The 21,296-nt window shown below is 43.9% G+C and overlaps 1 protein-coding gene across 4 annotated transcripts in view; it reads left to right on the top strand.

Annotated features, from left to right (window-relative positions):
* Positions 1-21,296, top strand: part of LOC103180718 (clavesin-1) — a 42,107-nt gene that overhangs the window by 20,031 nt on the left and 780 nt on the right. For all 4 annotated transcript variants that reach the window (XM_042332487.1, XM_042332488.1, XM_007896727.2 and 1 more), the window contains 2 exons: positions 4,599-4,709; positions 9,395-9,630. In XM_042332487.1, the coding sequence (XP_042188421.1) occupies positions 4,599-4,709; positions 9,395-9,630 (347 nt within the window). The remainder of the gene's footprint in view (positions 1-4,598; positions 4,710-9,394; positions 9,631-21,296) is intronic.

Genomic DNA, 21,296 nt, shown 5'->3' on the forward strand with positions numbered 1-21,296 from the left:
ATGCTCACCTTCAAGAATTCTGAATGTTTGTATTAGTCACAGACTGGCAGCTATAACTCAGTGGTTATGTTTTCTCCTTAAATGGAGTGATGCAGTCCCCAGTGAAAATGCGACACAAATAAATGCCTCGCATTTTCCAGCAAGGAAAAATGGTACTTTCAACTCAAGTGCTATCAGTGACTTTATATTTTGCTGTAATGAGCAGGTAGGTTATTTGCAGTGTTTTACCGATGGGAAGATAGATCAAAAAGACAAGCAGGCTTGTCTCTATTTTTAAATTAATTTTATTGTTAATGTCTCTAAAGACTTGTTGTAAATGAGTTTGGGGATCTCCTGTCTCTCAAAATATGAATCAGTTTTTTTAAACTTTCTTCTTACGTGGATATTTTAAGTACTCTCCTTTCAGATGAGATGTTAAACTGAGCTACCTTCTGCCTGTTCAGGTGGATGTTGAAGATCCCATGGCATTATTCAAAAAGAGAAGGGAGTTTCTCCCAATGTCCTGGCCAACAATCCCCCAGATAAAACTGATCATTCACTCCATGGCTGTTTGTGGGACATTGCTGTGCATGAACTGGCTTCCATATTCGCCTAGAAAATATACAGTCATTACATTTTACAATCGTTTGAAGTGTTTTGAGGCACCCTCCTACTGTGAAAGGCACTATAAATAAATGCAAGAATTACTAATGCTTTCCACCTATAATTTTATGCAAATCTGTTAAGGATGTTTCTGAAATATGATCATTGCAACAACAACTGATATTTATATAAATGCCTTTTACCTTACAAAACATCTTAAAATTGGTCCACACCAGGGTCAGTCACTGTTGGTGGAGTGTAGGGATAAAGAGAGAGCAGGACGCCAGATTCGAAAGAATGGATGATACAGACTAGATTTCATAGATTGCATAGATGATTGGGGGAGACCATGGATGGTTTTGAAGACCAGAACAATTATCTTAATTGGGATCCATTAATGAGGATCTGGGTACCATTGGAGTGAAGCTTGGCAAGGATGGAAGTTATGGGTGTGTGGAGCATTTGAGACCAATTTGAAGCATTTTAGCAGCAGTGCTGCTGAGTCAGGATGTAAGTGAGCACTGTTTTGGAGGTGGAAGGAGTCAGTCTTAGCAATGGACCAGACATGGGCTTTGAAATTTTTTATTGATAATAATAATTCTTGCATTTGATATAGCACCTTATCACGTCATTGAAACATCTCAAAGCCCTTTACAGAATATATTGTCAGGTTATTGAGAGTATATTTTATGAGTAAAAGTTTGCTCAGCATGAAACAGAATTCCAAGACTGTGAAGCACATGGCTCAGTCTAAGCAGAACCGTAGGTGGTCCAAATGGTGTGCCCGACTCCGCCATTACCTCACCCCTCAGGCCGCTGAAACTCTTGTTCGTGCTTTCATCACCTCCAGGCTCAACTATGCAAACGCCCTGCTTGTCAGCCTTCCCAACTACTCCCTCCACAGGCTGCAGATAATCCAGAACTCTGCAGCCTGTGTCTCTTCCGCACCAAACTCCGTGACCCCATCTCCCCCATTCTCGCCCGACTCCATTGGCTCCCTATCCTTCAGAGGATCCAGTTCAAGATCCTGGTCCTCACCTACAAAGCCCTCGATGGTCTTGCCCCACCCTATCTCTGTGACCTCTTAATCCTCTACCAACCCGCCCGCTCCCTCCACTCAGCCAGCTCAGGCTTGCTCCACGTTCCCCGACCCACCCGCCCACCATTGGCGGGAGAGCCTTCAGCCACTCTGCCCCCAATCTCTGGAACTCCATCCCCCAATCACTCCGCCTCACCCCCTCCTTCAAGTCCCACCTCAAATCCCTCCTCTTCGACCATGCCATTGGTCACCCCCTTTCCCCTCCCCTCCCTTCTCCCCCCTGACCCCAGCTGGGATCTGAAATGCTGTACACTGTCCAGCGCCTTGGGACGTCCTCCCGACATGAAAGGCGCTATGCAAATATAATCTTGTTGTTGTGTTGTTGTTGTGCAACCTCTCGTAGCATTTAATATCGGAGATGTGTGGGGTAGTGATTAGTGTGCTCACTTCGCTAGTGAGAGCGCCCAGGTTTGATTCCCGGGCAGGGCGAAACCTTAGGCAAGTTTTCTTACTCCACATGCCTCTGTTTACCTAGTAATATGCAACAACCCGGTTGTCAAACAATTGGTGAATCACTTTATGGGGGTAATAATCCCTTCAAATAAATAAATAACAATAATAATAATTTGGTCGCTCAATCCACGATTGTTTGTGGAACACTGCCTTACGCTGCTGTGTTTTGCCCACAAAATACACAATCAATTCACTTTACAGTGTATTCTGTGAAATGCTTTGTGTCGCCTTGAAGATGTGATAAGGCGCGATATCAAATGCAAGAATTATTATTATTCTCTAAGTTAACAATATTCAAATATTCATCAGAGGCAGCTTTTTCCTGTCATTACCTATTGTATAGAATAGGATTTAGTTGTGTTATTTGAACGTTATGTCAGTTTGCAAATTCCAAGGCAAGACTTACTGATGTAGATATTTCCTCAACCCCAGAAACCAAAGCTCTAAAACTATATAAATTATAGGACTATGCAAACCATTCCTTAGTAAGGCATTTTATTACCACTTCGCTGTCTGCCAAGCAGCATTTTAGAGGATGCTTATTGATTTTATGACCTGCCTAGGGAACCATCCAGAGTAAAAGCATGATATCAGTGGGTGGAGGGTGTGAATCAAGTTCCTTACTTTACAAAAAGCAACACTGATCATTTTCAACTTATAGGCTTGTTTAACCATAGTTATAGTAATAATCCTTGCAATTGATATAGCTACTTATCAGATTGTCAAAACGTCTCAAAGCGTTTCAGAGGATTTGCTTTATATTTTATAGGCAACTCTGCAGTCAGTGTGGCACAGCAATGTTTCGCAAACAGCCATGAAGTGAATACCCAATTTTATCTGGAGGATTGTTGGCTAATAGTAATAATCCTTGCATTTGTTACAGCGCCTTTCATTTTGGGAGCACTACCCAAAGCAAAGGCATCACTAATCATTTTCAATTTATAGGTTCACTTTCATCATCGAAACGTCTCAAAGTGCATCACAGGATGTTCTGTGCAATTAGTGACTGTATTTTGTAGGCAATTTGACAACCAATATCAGTAAGTCCCACAAACAACTATGAAATGATTGTCCGATTTTAACTGGGGATTTATTAGCCAGGACACTTGGAGAAAACACCTTATCTTTTTGAATAGTGCCATGAGATCTTTAACATCAACAAGAACAACGACTTGCATTTATATAGCGCCCTCCATGCCGGGTGATGTTCCGGAACGCTTATCAATGGTGGAGCCCAATGCTGAGCTGGGGGAGAGGGAAGGTGATATCCACCTGAACATCCACCTGAATAGGCATACAGGACCTCAGTTTAAGGTCTCATTCGAAGGACGGCACCTGCGACAATTCAGCATTTCTCAGTACTCCACTGAAGTGTCAACCTAGACCGTGAGTTCAAAGTGCTGACGTGCGGCTGGAACAAACAGCCTTTTGACCCATAGGCGAGAGTGCTGTTGGCTGAGGCAGACCGACACCTAATAGGTTCCCTTTAATCCTGGGGTAATGGATGACCAGTGGCCATCTGTTGGCACTAGGCAGAGTCAGACAGCAGCTTGCAGTTGCTTGGTGGTTCATCTGAATCTCAGCCTAAATGTTGGTTTAAAGTGAGGTTATAAAATCCAACCATTTCCACGTTATTTTCTCGCCCTCTTATTTTCTTGAACTGCCTGGCTTGTGCACAAACTGCAGTCTGACCTGTCTGTGGGTATCTGGCTGTGAACGAGTATAATGTGTGCAAATCACTGCACGGTGTTTGCAAGGGTGACCGAGGCTGTGTCTCTGAGGGAGGGAGAGGTTGCGAAAAACCCTCTCTGCTCAGCACACCACAGCACAGGCTCGGTTGTAAACTCAAACAGAGGAAAGGATTGCAAACGGAAATTTCACCACTCTAAGAGGTCATTTTCTGAAGGAAAATGTCACCAAGCAAGGTGTCATCTGGTAAAGGGAAATACTCTAACCAGCAGTATTTAAAACAAATGAGTTTGTAAGATGCGGAAGTTAAAATCTGAAGAAACCCAGAAAACGCTGGCTGAAATTTCACTTAGTCCTAGCTTGCAGAACCCGTTTTGCCTTAAAATTTAAAATGCCACAAAACTGTGGAAAATTCTTAAATTGAGTCTTAAATTCAGAAGCTGTTTCGTTTTCGGAACTGGGGATAACATTTTCCAAACTAAGACTGAATTTGAGATTTTTGTCCACAATTCTTGCCGTATTGACTTTGAGGCAAATATACAGGCCAAGACAAGTTGAGATTTCAGGCCATAAAGTGTGAAGCGAAAAGCTAATCTGCAGTGATGTGAGTGTCGTAGCTCATTCTCCTCAGTAGTCTGAGGACTGAGAGTTGTATTGGAGGATATTATACAGGTAGCTGTTCCTCTCCAGAGCTGCTGGTTGGCCAGGCTACAGTCACCTTGCTCTGTTCCTCTGTGACCTTATTTTGCTAATAATTGGATTCTGTGCTCTGTAGGACAGCTTCCCAGCGCGATTTGGAGGCATCCATTTTGTGAACCAGCCTTGGTACATCCACGCTTTATACACGATAATAAAGCCATTCCTCAAAGACAAGACCAGGAAAAGGGTAAATAAAACTTCGGATTGATAAAATGTCACGTATTGGAATAATGAAGCTCTTCTGTGTCTGGCTGGATTGGGTGGTGTGTGTGTGGGGTGGAGAGGGTGTATGCGTGTGGGGGGAGAAGGTGTATGTGGGGGGAGAGGGTGTATTTGTTTGTGTGGGCGGAGAGGGTGTATGTGTGTGTCGCAGAGTGGGGGGGGGTGGGGGTTTCTATCTAGCTGTGACCCTATATGTGTTTGGGGGAAGAGGATTATACAGATGGCTGGGAGAGTGTGGATGTATGGGGGAGGGGGTTCCAGATGGCTGAGAGCATGGGGGGGGGAGGTTACAGATGGCTGAGAGAGTGGGGGAGGAGGTACGACTGGCTGAGAGAGAGTGTGCGTGGAGGGAGTGGGTTATGGATGGCTGAGAGAGCTTGTATGGGGGATGGGGTTATATGACTGGTTGAGTGTGTGTGTGTGTGTGTAGGGGGGGATGGTTAAAACTGGCTGAGTGTGTGTATGTGTCTGTGTGTCTCTCTCTCTGCATGCCTCTATGATAAATGATTTATGGAGTCTGACAAGGAATGTTCTTTGAGCCCATCTGATCAGTGCTCTTTCTGTCTGTTGTGTGAGACTGCTGCAGACAAGTGAAGGAGGCTGCACTTTAACCCCTCGAGTCCTGGATTGCTTCTGCCCTTTGCAGAGCTTCAACATGAATCCAAAGGACTGGATGACATTATCACACGCAGGCAAACAATTATTCATTATCGTGGGTTTCCACATAAAGATAGCCTCAGTGACCCAGCTGTCCAGTGTGTGAGTTGGTAAAGGCAATGCCCAGTGTGGAGCTAAACCAGAGGACACAAGCTCAATCCGTGGTCAATGCTAAGTTAGCTCATTTGAATTTCAGGAACAGGTGCTAGAATCAGCCCACACATCATCAACAACAACAATTTGCATTTATGTGGCGCCCTTCACTCAGGGTAGCGTTCCAGAGCGCTTAACATCCCTAGGTTAGGATGCGGAAACATCAGCCATTCTTCCTGCCCATCATCACTGCCCAGTGAGCGTTTCGGGGAAGAATGGATGTTGAGTGAGGAGCAGGCTTGGCTGCGTTGCTCCTTGAGATCAAATGTCCTTCTGATGCTCAAAGGCTGGAAGAACGAGAACCGAGGGCAAATTACCAAACAGGCGAGCCTCAGATCAGGAGTGAAGATAACAACAACAACAAAATTACATTGTAAAACGACTTTCACGTTGGGAGGACATCCCAAGGCGCTGATAGAGAAGTCTATGTGAGGAAATGCTGACAGGGACCGAGCAGCAGTCTCAGTTGTGTAATGAGTTGAAGAACAGTAAGGCCCATCTAAAGACGATGTCTGTCAGGCTGTTTGCTGGTTACTGTGACGTTCTCCTGGTTACTGTGAGGTACTGCCAGATTCCCTGACGCACTGTGATGTACTGCTGGTTATTTTGACATTTTGCTTGTTACTGTGATGCACGGCTAGTTGCCGTGACAAACTGCTGGTTACTATGCTGCAATGCTGGTTATTTTAACACATTACTGGTTACTGTGATGTATCGCTAGATACCATGATGTGCTGCTGGTTCTCGGGCCAGATTCCCTGAGACTCATTAGTGAATCCAGTTGTAAACCTGCACTTTTTCGAACCTACTGTGTTATTTCATCTGGCCACAAAGCACTTTGAATTATTTAGATGACACAGCTGGCAGCAGTTCCCAGAGACCAGGCAGAGTGTTTCTTTGTCCTCTTTTATTCCTCGGAGCCAACACAGCCACTCATTGCACTGAGGAGATGAGAACTCGTCACAAACACATCACACAGACGTCTTCGCCCGCCCAGTCAGTGAGTCTCCAGCTCAGGGCACGGCCACAGCAGGAGCACGATAATACTCTCTCTCTCCCCCTCCGTGCTTCGTTTGGGTAAGGCACTGCTCATTGTGGAACTGAGCTGTACAGACAGCCGTGTTGAGACTTCTGACTGTGCTGAGTTAGCCGGGTGGCAATACAGGTGCTGACAATTGACTTCAGTGAACCAGGATTCCTGCTTCCTGATGACTGTTCAGCAGCCTCTTGCCTCGTGTGAGGTCACACATGGTCCCATCGACTTCAAGGTCGTCATCCTCACAATCTGTTCTTACCCTAGCACTCGCACCCCCCCACCCATCTGGTACCTAGCTCTAGCTCCTCTGCTCCCCACTCCACTCAGCCTGCTTCCACACCACAATCAATGGCTCAGGCTTCAGTCACTCCACCCCTAGTCCTTTGCAAATCCCTGCCTCTACCGCTCAGCCTTGCCTTCTCTCTATCTGTCTCCTAAATTGCAACTTAAAACCTAGCTCTTCAACCACGCTTATGGTCACCTTTCGTTTGGTCAGCCACATCCATCCCCGCGAGAGTGAAAACATTACCCTAGCTGAAGGAGTACTAGAGAAATTCATTACTGTTGTTAAGACTGGAAAAATAAAAGGAAACTCCAGATAAACGCAAACATCTCTGGGACCCTAGAATTATCAACCAACAAAGAAATTGCAGTGATGCTTTTTTGCCACAAGATGTCACTATTGTGCTTTATAATAATATTATTGAAGCATGCAATATAATCCTTGCAATAGCATAATGTAATATATTCGAGGATGTGCTAGCCAGAGTATCCCTCAACTTTTCAATAAATTTCTTTTATAATTACTCCCTGAGTTATGAGGAGCTCTATGGAAACCAGGAATACTCACACTAAAGAGAAGACTCAGCAGAGATCTCATTAATTTAATTGGGATTAAATGGGTTGAAGTGTGTGCCTTCTTCATCCAAACCAATCTTGTGATCTTGTGAAGATCCTAAAGGGCATAGACAAAGTGAACCCAATAACAAGTATAACATGGCCAACAAATCTGGAACAATGGGGCACAAAGAAGCTTAGGAGAGGGAAAACAGACACAAATTATTTTACAGTGAGTGTTGAATATTTTTGGAATAGACTACCCAGTTATTTATTTTTAACTCTGGGACATGCTTGATGGACTGCAATGGTCTTTACCACGCCTCTACATTCCTATGTAGCTATGTAATCGTAATTTTAATGGCAGCCTTGGTAACTTATCTCTGCACAGATAAATGTTACTTATGCAGCAACCGTGATCCCTTCATTTGCTAATGCTGAAGTGAATTGAGGTGCTGTGACACATCAAATTGACTCTAGAAAAGAGGTACATTTTTAATTTGGTTTGGCTTGAGTTGGCTCGATGTGGGCACAGCCGTATATGAAAAGTTCTGGCTTGTCCATCTCTGCTTGGAAAGTGCCTCTTTATTTTTAGACCCATCTCAAGACCCTCCTCTTTGATGGCGCTTTCGATCTCCCTGCATTCCCCCCCCCCCCCGCCCTCCACCCTCCCCGACCCCTGATCCCCAGCTCGAGTCCATAACTCTGTCTGTCCAGCGGCTTGGGACGTTCTCCCGACGTGAAAGGTGCTTTACAATGTAATTTTGTTGTTGTTGTAATTTTTGCTGCAACAAAGCAGTGCAAACCATGACACTAACCTTCTAAGTAATACAAGAACCCTTCAAAATACAAAATAGTTTACTGCGCTCTAACATTTGTGACCATTTCTAATGATAAACGTTGAAAAATTCAATCAGGGAAATATAAAGAATTTTACGAAAATCTACATTTGCAGTGGTCAAATGTTTGATTTTCATCTTTGGACATTTACTGATCAATAGAGAATCAACACAGCTCACTCACCAAAGCTGCTCAATTTACTTGCACACAAGTTATACATTGTATTCTGAGAGGATCCCTAATCTCTTCCACCCACCTTCACATGCATACAATAATACAAAAGATTTCTCTACAAATTTCATCCACAACATGTTACAGTAGCTCCTGTGAAGTGCTTTACAATGATCTCCTGACTTGAGAAAGGCACTATATCAAAATGTAAAGATTATTATTATGCTTGATTGTTCTATCCAGCCTGCATTTCGAGGGGGAAGCGGAAAACCTAGATCTCTTTTTGAAATATACCTAAACATTAAAATAATCGTCAGGGCCTCTTGAAAGCAAGAGTGCTTCTGGCTATTTAAAAACAAGTAGCACTGACATTTTAAAAAAGTGGGGATATTCTGAGAATGTACAGTGAACTTTCTAATAGACTATCAGATAATAATAATCCTTGCATTTTGATATAGCACTTTATCATGTCTTCGAGACGTCTCAAAGCACTTCACAGAATATACTGTAAAGCGAATTGACTGTATATTTTGTGGGTGAAATTCAACAGCCAATTGTGCACAGCAGTGTCCCACAAACAGTCGTGGATTGAGTGCCCAAATTATTATTTATTTATTAATTAAGGGATTATTACCCTCGGAAAAAGCGATCTGGCAATCAACTAACAACCGGGTTCCTACTTACTGCTAGATAAACAGAAGCGTGTGGAGTAAGGAAACTTGCCGAAGGTTTTGCCCTGCCCAGGAATCTAACCCAAGTCCTCTTGCTTGCGAAGCAAGTGCTCTGATCACTGAGATACAGGAATGTATGTGTGTGTGTGTGTATAGGGAGGTGAAGGGAAAATTCACGATAGACTAGTTTTGTATGACTATTGGAAGATGTAGATTTACATTTCATTGGATTGCATTGTGATTGCACATTGTTTTTTTTCTTTGCACTTTTCTTTTTTGTTCCAGATTTTCCTCCACGGTAACAATCTGAATAGTCTACACCAACTGATCCACCCCGAGTGTCTACCCTCCGAGTTCGGAGGGACCCAACCCCCATATGACATGGGAACGTGGGCACGGAGCCTACTGGGCCCAGAGTACAACGACGAGACTGAATATACTCACAACTCATACAACTCGATGCATGTGAAAACTGTGCTGGACAATTCGGAGAGCCACTCCTCTCCCAAGTACATGAAAAGGTTAGTGCTTTGTATAATAGCATTTCTGAATGTACAATAACAACACCTTGCCTTTTAAATAGCGCCCTTCATGTGGTAACATCTCATAGCACTGTACAAAGATGGGGAGGGGGAAATGAGGAATTGGCCAAAGGCGCAGTCGAAGACTTAGGTTTTAAGGCAGTACTTAAAGACAGATAGATAGGGGGTGAAATGGTGGAGCAGAGAGGAGTTACAGAGGTTGGGGATTAGAATTGGATACATACAAGTGCAAACATTCTTCTGTATTTCTGACTTGCTTTTTATTATATTAATGAAGATCAAACTGCAACATTGGCAAAAAGAGTGGGAAGAGCTAATCAATTCACAGGAATTTCTAATCGTCCCAACACTTCGCCTTCCCAATGCGGGAAAGAGGGGGACAAAGGCCACAGAGTGAAATGGAAGAATGTGAAATTAAGTTTCCCCAATGGTTCAGTGTAAAAATCCACCACCTGGTAAATTACTCAGTCACATAAAACATTCAACAACAACAATTTATAGCAAGTTTCACATTTCGGAGGACGTCTCAAAGCGCTTCACACAGCTGACTGGGAGCCCGAGCTGGATTTGGGGAGAAAATAACCCAAATTTGTCATTTTAGAAAAGATAGGTTTTAAAGATAGGGAAGGAGGGAAGGAGGAGTGAGGTTGAGAGCCTCGGAGATGGAGGGACAGAAGTGCTCACATGGAAAGCTGTGAGTGTACACAGAGGAACCCATTGAATCCAACGGTTTCATTGAGGTTTTTCATTTCTCGCAATATTAGGAGGAAGATTCTAATTTCATCTCATTTTCCTTGATTCTTCCTGCACAATCCCCAGCTGAGACACCAGACAGACAACCTGCTTCCGGGCCTCTTGTCAACGATACTGTGTAAGTGGGCCCCACTATCTATACCAGTGTGGCTTGAGTGACTCTCCTTTCGCTGTCTGACCTCAACTTGGTGCATCCTTTCCTCTTCCTTGGCATCACACATAGGATCAGGAGCTTACAGTGTCCCATTGATGTGCAGTGCAGGGTCTGGGACCATGATATGTTGCTTCATCTTACGGTCTAAAATATTTAATTATCGTTACTAAAACAAAAAACCATCATTGCATATTTGCAGCTTTGTAGATCCACAGAGCCTGTCCCCCTCCTTTGTCAATCTGCCGGTTACCACACGGGCGTTGTTTGGGTTGCAGTGCCGCTTTAAATGATCTCTTTAGATTGCTTCCCTGCTCACGCTGCAGTCTGTCAATGGCGATCATCACTGCACTGCAGAGCAGGAGGTCAGGGGGTCAGGAGCAACGCTGCATTCTTAAATTCCCACGGGGTCATCCAATTTGCAGGCTTCTCCTGTGGGCAGTCGTGGCCAACGCAGGAACTTCCAGTGGGGAGAATGGAATAAAACACTGCTGCGGAAGCTTTCCCTTGTATAAAAAGAGGAACGTTGCCATCTGGGAAAAGCGGTGTGATGACTTTGCTGAGACTGAGAAACAGAGATGTGTCTGAAGGCGGCTTCTGTTATAATCAAAGAAACAAAATCGTCATTGCAGAGGATCGACCTGCGGTCAAAGTTTGGCCTAGCACTAACATGTTGGATTCTGAGCTGTTTCTCAGCTGTAAATTCAACCCACACAAAAACCTAGTGCAGCAAACAACATCCCCTTTAGGGACAGCCCAAAAATCCGTATCATTTAGCTGCTCACCTTGCTGTTTGCAGAATATAGTTGCCCCATAATATTTATTTAATTCTTGATTCGTCCCATTCAGTAAAATGCCTTGCGATGTATCTTTCATGTGACAGACGCTACTGTCTAATCACTGAGTGTCTTTGGTAACTGGGGTACCATATGCAAGGTGTAGCTCACCAGTCACTGAGATTTAGCTGAAAGGGTCCCTTGTCAGGTTTATTCAATGAGCAGTTGAGAACAGGAAGGTCCCAACTTCAATCTCTGGGTGATGCTCAATGGCACCTAACTGGCAGCTAATAGGCACCCCTCTTGTAGGTGTACTAATAAATCTTACACTTGGTATAGCACCTTTCATGTCGGGAGGACGTCCCAAAGTGCTTCACAGGATTTACTGTAAAGGGCAGCCTCTGTGTGTTTTGGGGGCAAATGCAGTGCAGTAAGGGTCTAGCTCAGCTGCAATGCCTCTTGTGGTTGAATAACCCATTGTTATTCATTATTGAGGCTCATATATGAATATTGGTTTAAATACTCAAGGGTACTCGGTGCTTGCATAATCATAACTTTGTCGAGGAAAATGGGGTCAAAGAGGTGTAAGATTGTTTCATCTACAGAGTATTCTGCTGTTTCCTTAATTTATTTCATCAGTCCACTTGTATCAATGAACCAGCTTAATGCATTTTTTTGGTTAAAAACGAGGGGAGAGGGAATTAGACAATCCTGTCACGGGCACTTTGCATTAAACATATTCTTTCATTCTAGATGAACTTAAATAAGTTTGGGGGGTGGGTGGGGAGGATATGCAGTCTCACTCTGAGGTCGAGACAGTTTTAAAACATGAAAGAAATCATGGAACGCATTAAATTCTGTTCAAATTGGGTTTAAACTCGCAGAATTTTAACAGTGAAGAAAGAGCAGGAGAGTCAGCCCTAAATTGACGGCCCTCCCCCTTTCTATGCTGTTTTATTTCTTGAGGATTTGTCTTTGAAATTGGGTTCTGCAAGCAGCACTTTTTTGTGTTCTGCCTGACTGGGTTGTTATGCTGGAAGGAAAGCTCGCGGCTTGAATGTTGGAGGACAGGGACAGAGCGATGCAGTGCATCGTGAGAACACATCAATATTCCAGCCGACCCGTTTTACTTAATTAGGTCAACAGGAGGCTAGGCAGCCGGATGCGATGGACACAGCTACTACTGTGTGAGTAGTGGCGATACGTCTGCCAGAAAGCCCCAGGCCTCTGCCGTTCAAATGCAACAGAAGCCCAGGTATGATTTATTACCTGGTTGAAGGGGCTTCTGTTTTGATTAAATGGCCTAGCAGAGCAGAAGGTCAGAGAGGAAAAAAACATGTTGTGATTTTTTTTCTTAAACAAAACAAATAGAATAATATGTGTGTGTTTGTTAGGCAGGGGGAGGAAATCAAAGTTATAAATAGAACCTTACTGCACAGAAGACGGCCATTAAATCATCATACTTGTGCTGGCTCTTTTAAGAGTAATCCTTTCAATCCCATTTACTTTGCATTTCCCTCAATACTCCTGTAGTTGACTTATTTTCAGGTATTCATTTAGTTCTCTTCTAAAAGCCAATATGGATAAGTTACCTTAGGCAAAGTGGCCACAGATCTATCAGTAATATGCCAAGTTTCCTTTCTGTCCAGTCCAGTATTTATAGATTCCAAGCAACTAACAACAACAGCAACAACAAAATTACATTTGTATAACACCTTTCACATTGGGAGGATGTCCCAAGGTGCTGGACAGACAGAGTTACGGACCGGAGCTGGGGGTCAGGGGTTGGGGAGGTCGGAGGGCAGGGGGCGGGGAAGTAGGGTGATCGAAAGCACTGTCAAAGAGGAGAGTCTTGAGATGGGTCTTGGAGGGGGTGAGGTGGAGGGACTGTGGAATGGAGTACCAGAGGGTGGGGGCAGAGTGGCGGAAGGCCTGCCCGCCAATAGTGGGGTGAGCGAGGTGGGGGACGTGAAGCAGACCAGAGGCCGTTAAGTGGAGGGAGTGGTCAGGTTGGTAAGGGGTTAGAAGGTTGCAGGGGTAGGGGGGGCAAGGCCATGGAGGGCTTTGAAGGTGAGGACCAGGATCTTGAGCTGTATCCTCTGTGTGATGGGAAGCCAGTGGAGTTGGGCGAGGATGGGGGTGATAGGGTCACGGAGCCTGGTGCGAGAGAGTACACAGACTACAGAGTTCTGGGTGATCTGCAGCCTATAGAAAGAGGAGTTAGGGAGGCAACAAGCAAGGAGTTTGCATAGACAAGCCGCAATGTAATGAAAGCGTGTATGAGTGTTTCGGCGGCCTGCGGTGTGAGACAGTGGCGGAGCCTGGCGATGTTGCGGAGGTGGGGTATACAAATATATTTAATCTTTGTCCAAATAAATCCAGGTTCCCTTTCTTTTCCCCCATTCACCCCACATTTTAGTTATGTTCCCCCTCCCCTCCTTTAGATGTCAAGAAAACAGACTGCTGAACTGCTTTCTGATGTTGGCCAATTCTAGGCACTAACCAGCCAGGAGAATATTAATGGTGTTCTGGACTATGGAGAAAAGACAGGATTAAAGGATATTATATGATCTAGAGCTACTTTTCTGACTGTGCCTATGGTCACCTCTTTCTTTTTTCTTGCTGGTTGTCCTGCGTGAAGGGCGCTATATAAATACAAGTTGTTGTAACAATATAGCAGAAAAGACTCAATAGTATGAATTGCCTCCTCTGTTCCTGTGCTGTATGGGAGATAGGATTCCCTTATCCAGTGGAATGGTCGATCCCCAGTGGAATAGGTGGAACATTTCCCTCAAAATATACAGTCAATTCACTTTACAGCATATTTTGTGAAGCACTTTGAGACGTCTAGAAGACGTGAAAAGCACTATATCAAATGCAAGGATTATTATTAATTATTATTATTATATAACCAGAAGCTCACATCACATGAAAAAACACACTGCATAAACACATGGTTCAGACTATTAATACTGTTCAGATATGTCACAAAGTTGAATGGCTCAGTGGAGTGTTGAACTGAGCCAAGAAGGCCCCATATCTGACCTGATTTGTGCTAAACTTGGTGAAAACAGGGCTGAGCTCAACATGACTGTTCAAAAATATTAGAAATTACAGCCTCAGTACAACCAGGGAAAAGTTGAGGAATTTGCAGATTATAGTTCCTTGTGGTCACTGGGTCAAATTCAAATACTAGGGACACATGTTACAAAATTAAGATGCTAGGAATAAGAAGGGAAGTCAGGTCGAATTTTTTTTACCAAGTGGTAAATAGACTTGTAGAATAAGTTGCTAGGAAAGGATATTGAAGCAACCAGGTGGATTGAGAAAGACAAAGATGGCTTCATTTGGAATTAAGGGCCTTTTTCTCCATTACAATTTGTTAAGTTGAAGGACGTTCTGTCGGTGTTCCCAGCCCAGGGAAGGGAAATGTAACAATAATAATGCTTGCATTTGATATAACACCTTATGAAAGATCTCTAAGCACTTTGCTAATTCTAAAACCTATATAGTGCAGAATTATAACCAGTGTTCTCGCTCCTATTTTATTGCCTGATAGAAGTTCAAATGCTCAGTGAGAATACAATTGAACTTGGCTTAGTTATTGCGTCCCCCATGGTGAAATAGTCATCATTGCATGCACCATCCTGTAGCTCAGGGGTTAGAGCGCTTGCTTTGCATGTGAGAGACCCAAGTTCAATTCCAGGCAGGTCAGGGCGAAACCTTGGGCAAGTTTCCTTACTCTACACGCCTAATAATAATCCCTTTAAAAAATAAAAACAATAATAAATTGGTCATTTTCAATCCACGGCTGTTTGTGGGACACTGCTGTGCACAATTGGCTGCCACGTTTCGCCCACAAATATAACAGTCACTACACTTTACAGTCTATTCTGTGAAGCGTTTTGAGACGTTGAGAAGACGTGAAAAGCGCTATATCAAATGCAAGGATTATTATTATTATTATTACACATCCCAAAGAATGGCCTCTAGTGTGAGATTGCCTCTGGGGACTGCCATTCACTGGGGAAACATATTCCAGGAAAGAAAGGAAGAATTGCAAAACTCAGCGCTGGTATTTACCTATTCTAGCTCAGCTCCCCTTTTTGTTGAGGAAGTCAGATTGGTTATAATCTGCACTTTAGTGTATGCCTCACCATTGGCTTCAGCAACTGACAGCAACAGAAACCTCAGTTATGCTCTGCTTGTACTCAAAGGATACAAATTTGTTCATCAACCTTATCCATACCCACATGTGTAGAACAAGTCCCTGATGAAAATAATCCTATCAAGTTGCTTTACTAAATAGAGATTATTTACTATGCATTTGTTTTTGACAGACGCCATAGAGATTTTCTTCACCTAGCAGATGGAACAAACCGCCCGATTTACAAGCAGTGAATTTTGCTCTGTAACGAGCTTTGTTACTTGTGGCATCTGCCATGTGTGCCCGTTTACGTTTGGTTATCATAAGCTTCTACCTTCATTTCTCCTCCAATTTTCTCCCTTGCTCTCATTTCAGGGCACAGTTCCATGAAAGTTGTGTTCCTTCATTGTTCACATAACCAACATGTGAGCTCAGACAGCAAGTCTGATTTGTGAGGTTTGCAAAAGGATTTGTAAATAACAACATTATTTTTTTTAAAAAAGCTCTGGATGTTATCTTGGCTCAGTTGGTAGCCATTTTGCTTCTTGGACAGATGGGACTAGGTTTAAATCCCACATTTCGGCTCCGAGCTCATAATCTGGGTTGACACTTCAGTGCAGATGTGGGGGATGAGCCACATTGTTGGAGGAGCTGTCGTTCGGATGAGATGCCAAACTATGGGTATGTCTGCCTGTTGGAGCAGATGTTAAAGATCCATGAAAACTATTCAACAAGAGAAGGGGATTTCCCTCCCAATTTCCTGGCCAAGTGCCCTCTAGTTAGACCAGTCTTTCAACCCCATGTGGGACCTTGCCGTGTGCAAAATGGCTGTTACTTTGTGGCCACTAAGCAATCACATATGAAGCGCTTTTAGATATCACAGGTTCTATAAAAATGCAAGCTCTTCTCTAACCGTTTGCACTGGAGATGATAAAACAGAATGAGCAAGAATGTTGACCAAAAGATTCACAGTGCCCTCTGATGTAGCCAAACACCATGTCCTTGATCTCTCTTCCACCTTATAGGATTGTTGCTGGAATTCCGTCTGGAACAGCCATGAATAATCACTCCGTTACCATCAGTAATTATTTCTATTTCCAAGCGATTATTTATGGTTCAGTTGAAGGTCACCTCCTCATACATCAACCGCATTGAGAAAAAAAAGCACTGGCTGATTGGCAGATAGAGTAACAAAGGGAAAAGATTTAAGGCCCCATTTTCCAGTTGAGTAGAACTGAAGCCTTAACTGATGAGTGGCTTCTCGCACTCATTACAAACGCAGCCGTAGTCGTATCACTGTCCAGTTGCATTACCGTATATTGCTATCTATAAAAGAACCATCTCCAGGCACCAGTGTCAGGCTGGGTTCCGTACCTGAAACAGCCATTCATCCCATCCAGTTTCCTTTCGCGGAGCACTATCTGCGAAGACTGTTTTCTTTGTCCATGATCTGCAAAGGGTTAATGCACTTCGCCGCTTACTGAGGGATTCAATGGAAACCCTTCACTCTGTGTGGCCTGCTCTCTCTGCAAAGCAATAAATAACAGGCCGCTTTCCCAGATAATGAGTAATTATACTTTTCCATCATGCATCACCAAATTGTACTCGTTCCACACTCTCCATCCAAATTATAGCCATTATTTTAGCTGAGAATTAATCCAAAAGTTAAAATGGATTAGTTAGATTGGCTAGAAAGAGAAAAGGCATAATCCCATCCGCACAAGTGCACGCAAACTCTTCCTCCAGAGCTAGAGGAGGGGAGGGACAATAGGCCCGAGAGACTACTTCTCAAATCGCAGCAGCATGGAAAATAACTCTTTGGGGCCAGATTTCCTCTTATAAGTAAATGATTATTTTAAAAGTAAAGCAGGTTTAAGACATTCACTCTTTAGTTCTGCTACATTTGCAGGCTGTTATGGGTCCATTAATGGAGCTTCTATAAATCGGTGATTATCAATTCAAGGGGGGGCACTCTCTGTGGGAACCTTCGCTTAAGTGCTGTGTAGATTTATTACTGGGTTTAGTTGCAAGGTGATCTCTTTCCCTCAGTTTCAGATAATAATCAGGATAAACAAATCACACTGCAACACCCGCCCCTCGTGGGGTTCTTTTTGGCATAGATTAATTCTGTGTTTAAGAGGATCCTGTTTCAACCTCCAAAGACTCTTGGGGCCAGAGTTTGGCAGTTCTGAAAATGCAGGGAAGGGAATGAATACCTTGTTTATCGAAACCAGGGGCTGGAGGATTGTGTAACTGCTTAACTCAGATATCGGATCACTGTGTCTTCCATATGAAGGTGACTCAGCCTTGTTCCCCCTTTACCAGATGACTTACCATTGGGGCCATCTCAACTTCAGAGAGATCCCTCTTACCTCCCCTTTGCAAGGAGGATATTTACAAGCTGGGCTCCAATCACCAGACAAGCATGGATTTGAGTTCTCACTGGTTGGGTGGCTGACACCAGCATGAGAGGTGGGCGAGCAAAATAGCTGCACATAAACACGTGATTGTAATGCTACAGACTCAAGGTCATGTGCTGTAATCTATTGAACAATTCGACCAGTTGGATGTACAGAGTTTGTGTGGCAAAACACTCCTCACAGTGGGTATAGAATGGCATCAACAAAGACTTAGGAGCAGGTGCCTGCCACAGGGAAAATAAATGACAAAAGGGGGTACAATCCTCTCAAATTCCGAGTGAACCCCAAATATATTTGAAAAGAGAGCCTCTGAATTGCAATCGTGTAATGGGCACATTTCAGGCCGTTTTCCAATGTCACAGGCAGACCTGAGCTTTCCTCAGTGCTGATGATAGCTGTTTGTTTATAATCCCATTGTGTCCTGTAGGAGATTAAAACTGGAGGATTGAACAATGCTATAAAGTCCAGACAAAGACAAACACGGTCGTCTCTCCCTGTGTTTTACGGAAGTTTTGACGCCACACAGATACAGGCAGAAAAATAACAATCTACACTAATGGGTAGTGTGGTGTGGGGGGATGTAAAAGTGGCTGAACTTCATGATGTCTGAAAGAGAGTAATCAGAGCTTCAGGCTGATGGAGAAAACAGGAGTCTGGGGAGCGGGATGATGGAGACATACAGTGAGGAGAAAGCAGCAGGGGGGGATCAGAGGCATGAAGTGGGATGACTGCCAGATCCACAGAAGCATTGAACCAAAGGTTTATATGCCTGGTTTGCAGTGAGCATGCAGTGTGCTGAGGCATTTAGAGGGCTATTTCATTATCTTTATTATAGCCAGCCAGGATGGAGGGTAGGGCAGCCAAAGTAGACAAAGGAAGGGCAGGAAAGCAGGAGGTGTGAGCAGAGGCACGCAGATCACTTCCTTCAGGACAGCGTGAATCCGACCCAAAGTGTTCATTCCAAACTCATCTGCCTGCATCCCCACCTGCCTGAAGCTTTGTACGCCCATTGCCCCCTGCATTCGTCACCCTCCATTGGTTCCCAGGGAATCCATTTCAAGGTCCTCACTCCCATCTAAAACCCCACCCTCTCCACACCTCCTGCTTGACTCCTCTACTTGACAAACATGGACCTGCCAGGTGCTTCTTGCTCCTTAGCTCCACCGTTGGCGACTAAGCCTTCAGTGACTATGCCCCTATCCTCTAACAATCTTCAAAGGTCACCTAAAAACCTATCTCTTCATTTGTACTTATGGTCCACCTCCCACTTCCCTTCTCCGTGACAGCACAATCACTATGGACATTATAGTATGTGAAAGCCGCTGTAGAAATGCAAGATATTGTTATTGCCCTCCTTGGTTTTGAAGGTTACAATGTTTGGAACCTCAGATTGCCTGCAAATTGGTACATTTCTCCTCTTTCTCCTCCCTCCTCCATCTGTAACCGTGAACAGCTTATTGCTCAATTTGTTTTATTTGGCATTGTAATATTTTGGCTCTGCCACGCCCTTCTCTGTACACAGCTCAATTCCATTCCTCTGAAACATTCCTGGGACGATTCATCAGAAGTGACTGTGAGCATTGCTCAGTATTAAAACAAATAATTCACCGTTCGTTTCATCCCTAAAAGTTCGATTGCATTCACCAAAGCTTCAGCAACGAGAACAAAACTCATTCTTCCACCTCCCTTCTGCAGCCTTTATCTACCCCACCCCACCCCCAGGGACTCTGATCTCTTCCATTGCATTTCCTTTCATCCTCCTGGCAGTTCTGATCTCACCATGACCTTTTATCCCTTGCACCCAGCAGATCCAGTCTTTATTGCAGCATTTTCTGCCTTCCCTAGGGAGCCCCGATCTTTGTTGTAGGCTTGTCTGAAATGCCCCCTCCCCCTCCATTCTTTATTACAGCCATTTATCAGCTCCTCTTGGCAGTTTCAAGACTTTAACCCCAGCAGTTTTTTTCACCCTGTTCCTTGCTCTCATTCTTTTCCCTGAAATAGAAAAGACACAATTAGAAAATGAAAGCGCTGGATTGAGAATGACCGACGGAGTCAGGAGGAAAACACAGAGGCAGGGGATGAAAAAAAGTAAAATAAAAAAGACAAGACAAATAGATTGAGAACAAAGACATTTTTGAACTCTAACAACCTTCCAGATTAATTAGTCGTCTGTACACTTTATGGCAATATGTGGGACTTCGCTGAGTGCAAAATGCCGGACTTGTTTACCTGAAAAAACAGTCACTACACAATTACTGTGAAGTGCTTTGAGATGGTTGGACATTATAGATCCTATAAAAACACAAGTTCTTTCTTCACACAACTGCACGCTCCAATGAGGCAGAAACACTGGTGCCTTTTCATGTGCCTGGAAAAGGCATTCCCTGAAGCTTCCACATGGAATAAAGAGAACAGGTCTGCCCAGCAAATTATTATGGTAAAGCTTTACTCCTGGTATATAAGCGTCCTCAGTGAAGTGCTACTTGAGGAAGACAGGATGGGATTTTTCATGAACAACTTTTCATAACAATATAGTATTGTAGAGGTAGAGCTCCAAAGTGCTTTCGCCACACACTGCCTGAGGGCCCTGGTGCTGTGGTAGCTGGTGTGAGACTGGAGATTAAAATAATTTTTCCCGATGGAGTAACACTGATGTTGAGCGGATTCCCAACAAAAGCAGTTGGGAGTCAGTTGGAAAACACTCTGAGACGCTATGAGAGGTGCTATACAAATGGAATTGTTGCTTCATCATTTAACTCCTTTTTAAAAAAATTAAGTTTGCGCTTGTGGATAGTGTTGAACAATATTGGCTCAGGTGCAGAGAGAGAGATGTAGGAATATTCCCCAGTTTGAGACTCAAGAGAACAACAACAAAATTACATTTGTATAGCGTCTTTCATGTCGGGAGGACTTCCCAAGGCGCTGAAGGGGACTAGCGGGGAACTGTCTGGAGCAGAAGGATCCCAGTGTTCACTAGTGGAGGTGTAAGAACAGACAAATATTCTTAAATTTTTGATTGCATTAGCTTTGGGTCCCAGGCAATATGTATCCAGGATATTTCTCCAGTAGAAAGATGGGGAACAGTCAGATGGATCACAATGGTCTTTTCTGGTCCTACATATCCCTGTGTGAAGAATGGATGGGTGGTTAGATCTTGCCCATGACCAGAGAACACAGGTTGGGAAAGTGTGTTGTCAAATGCCAAGATGTTGGCGACCTCAGACTGCGCATTGGGATGCGGATTGAACCAGCCAAAATTGTGTTTACCTGAATGAGGCCCTTGTAAGCTTACATGATGTCCATATGGCACATCCTCCAGGGATGACTCAGCACAGAGCCATCAACTTGCCAGTCACTATGACTTTTGATGCTGCACTAGGCTGTGCCTTGATCCACTG

Source organism: Callorhinchus milii, unplaced genomic scaffold (assembly GCF_018977255.1).
Source record: "Callorhinchus milii isolate IMCB2004 unplaced genomic scaffold, IMCB_Cmil_1.0 Scaffold2, whole genome shotgun sequence".
Classification (NCBI taxonomy): domain Eukaryota; kingdom Metazoa; phylum Chordata; class Chondrichthyes; order Chimaeriformes; family Callorhinchidae; genus Callorhinchus; species Callorhinchus milii.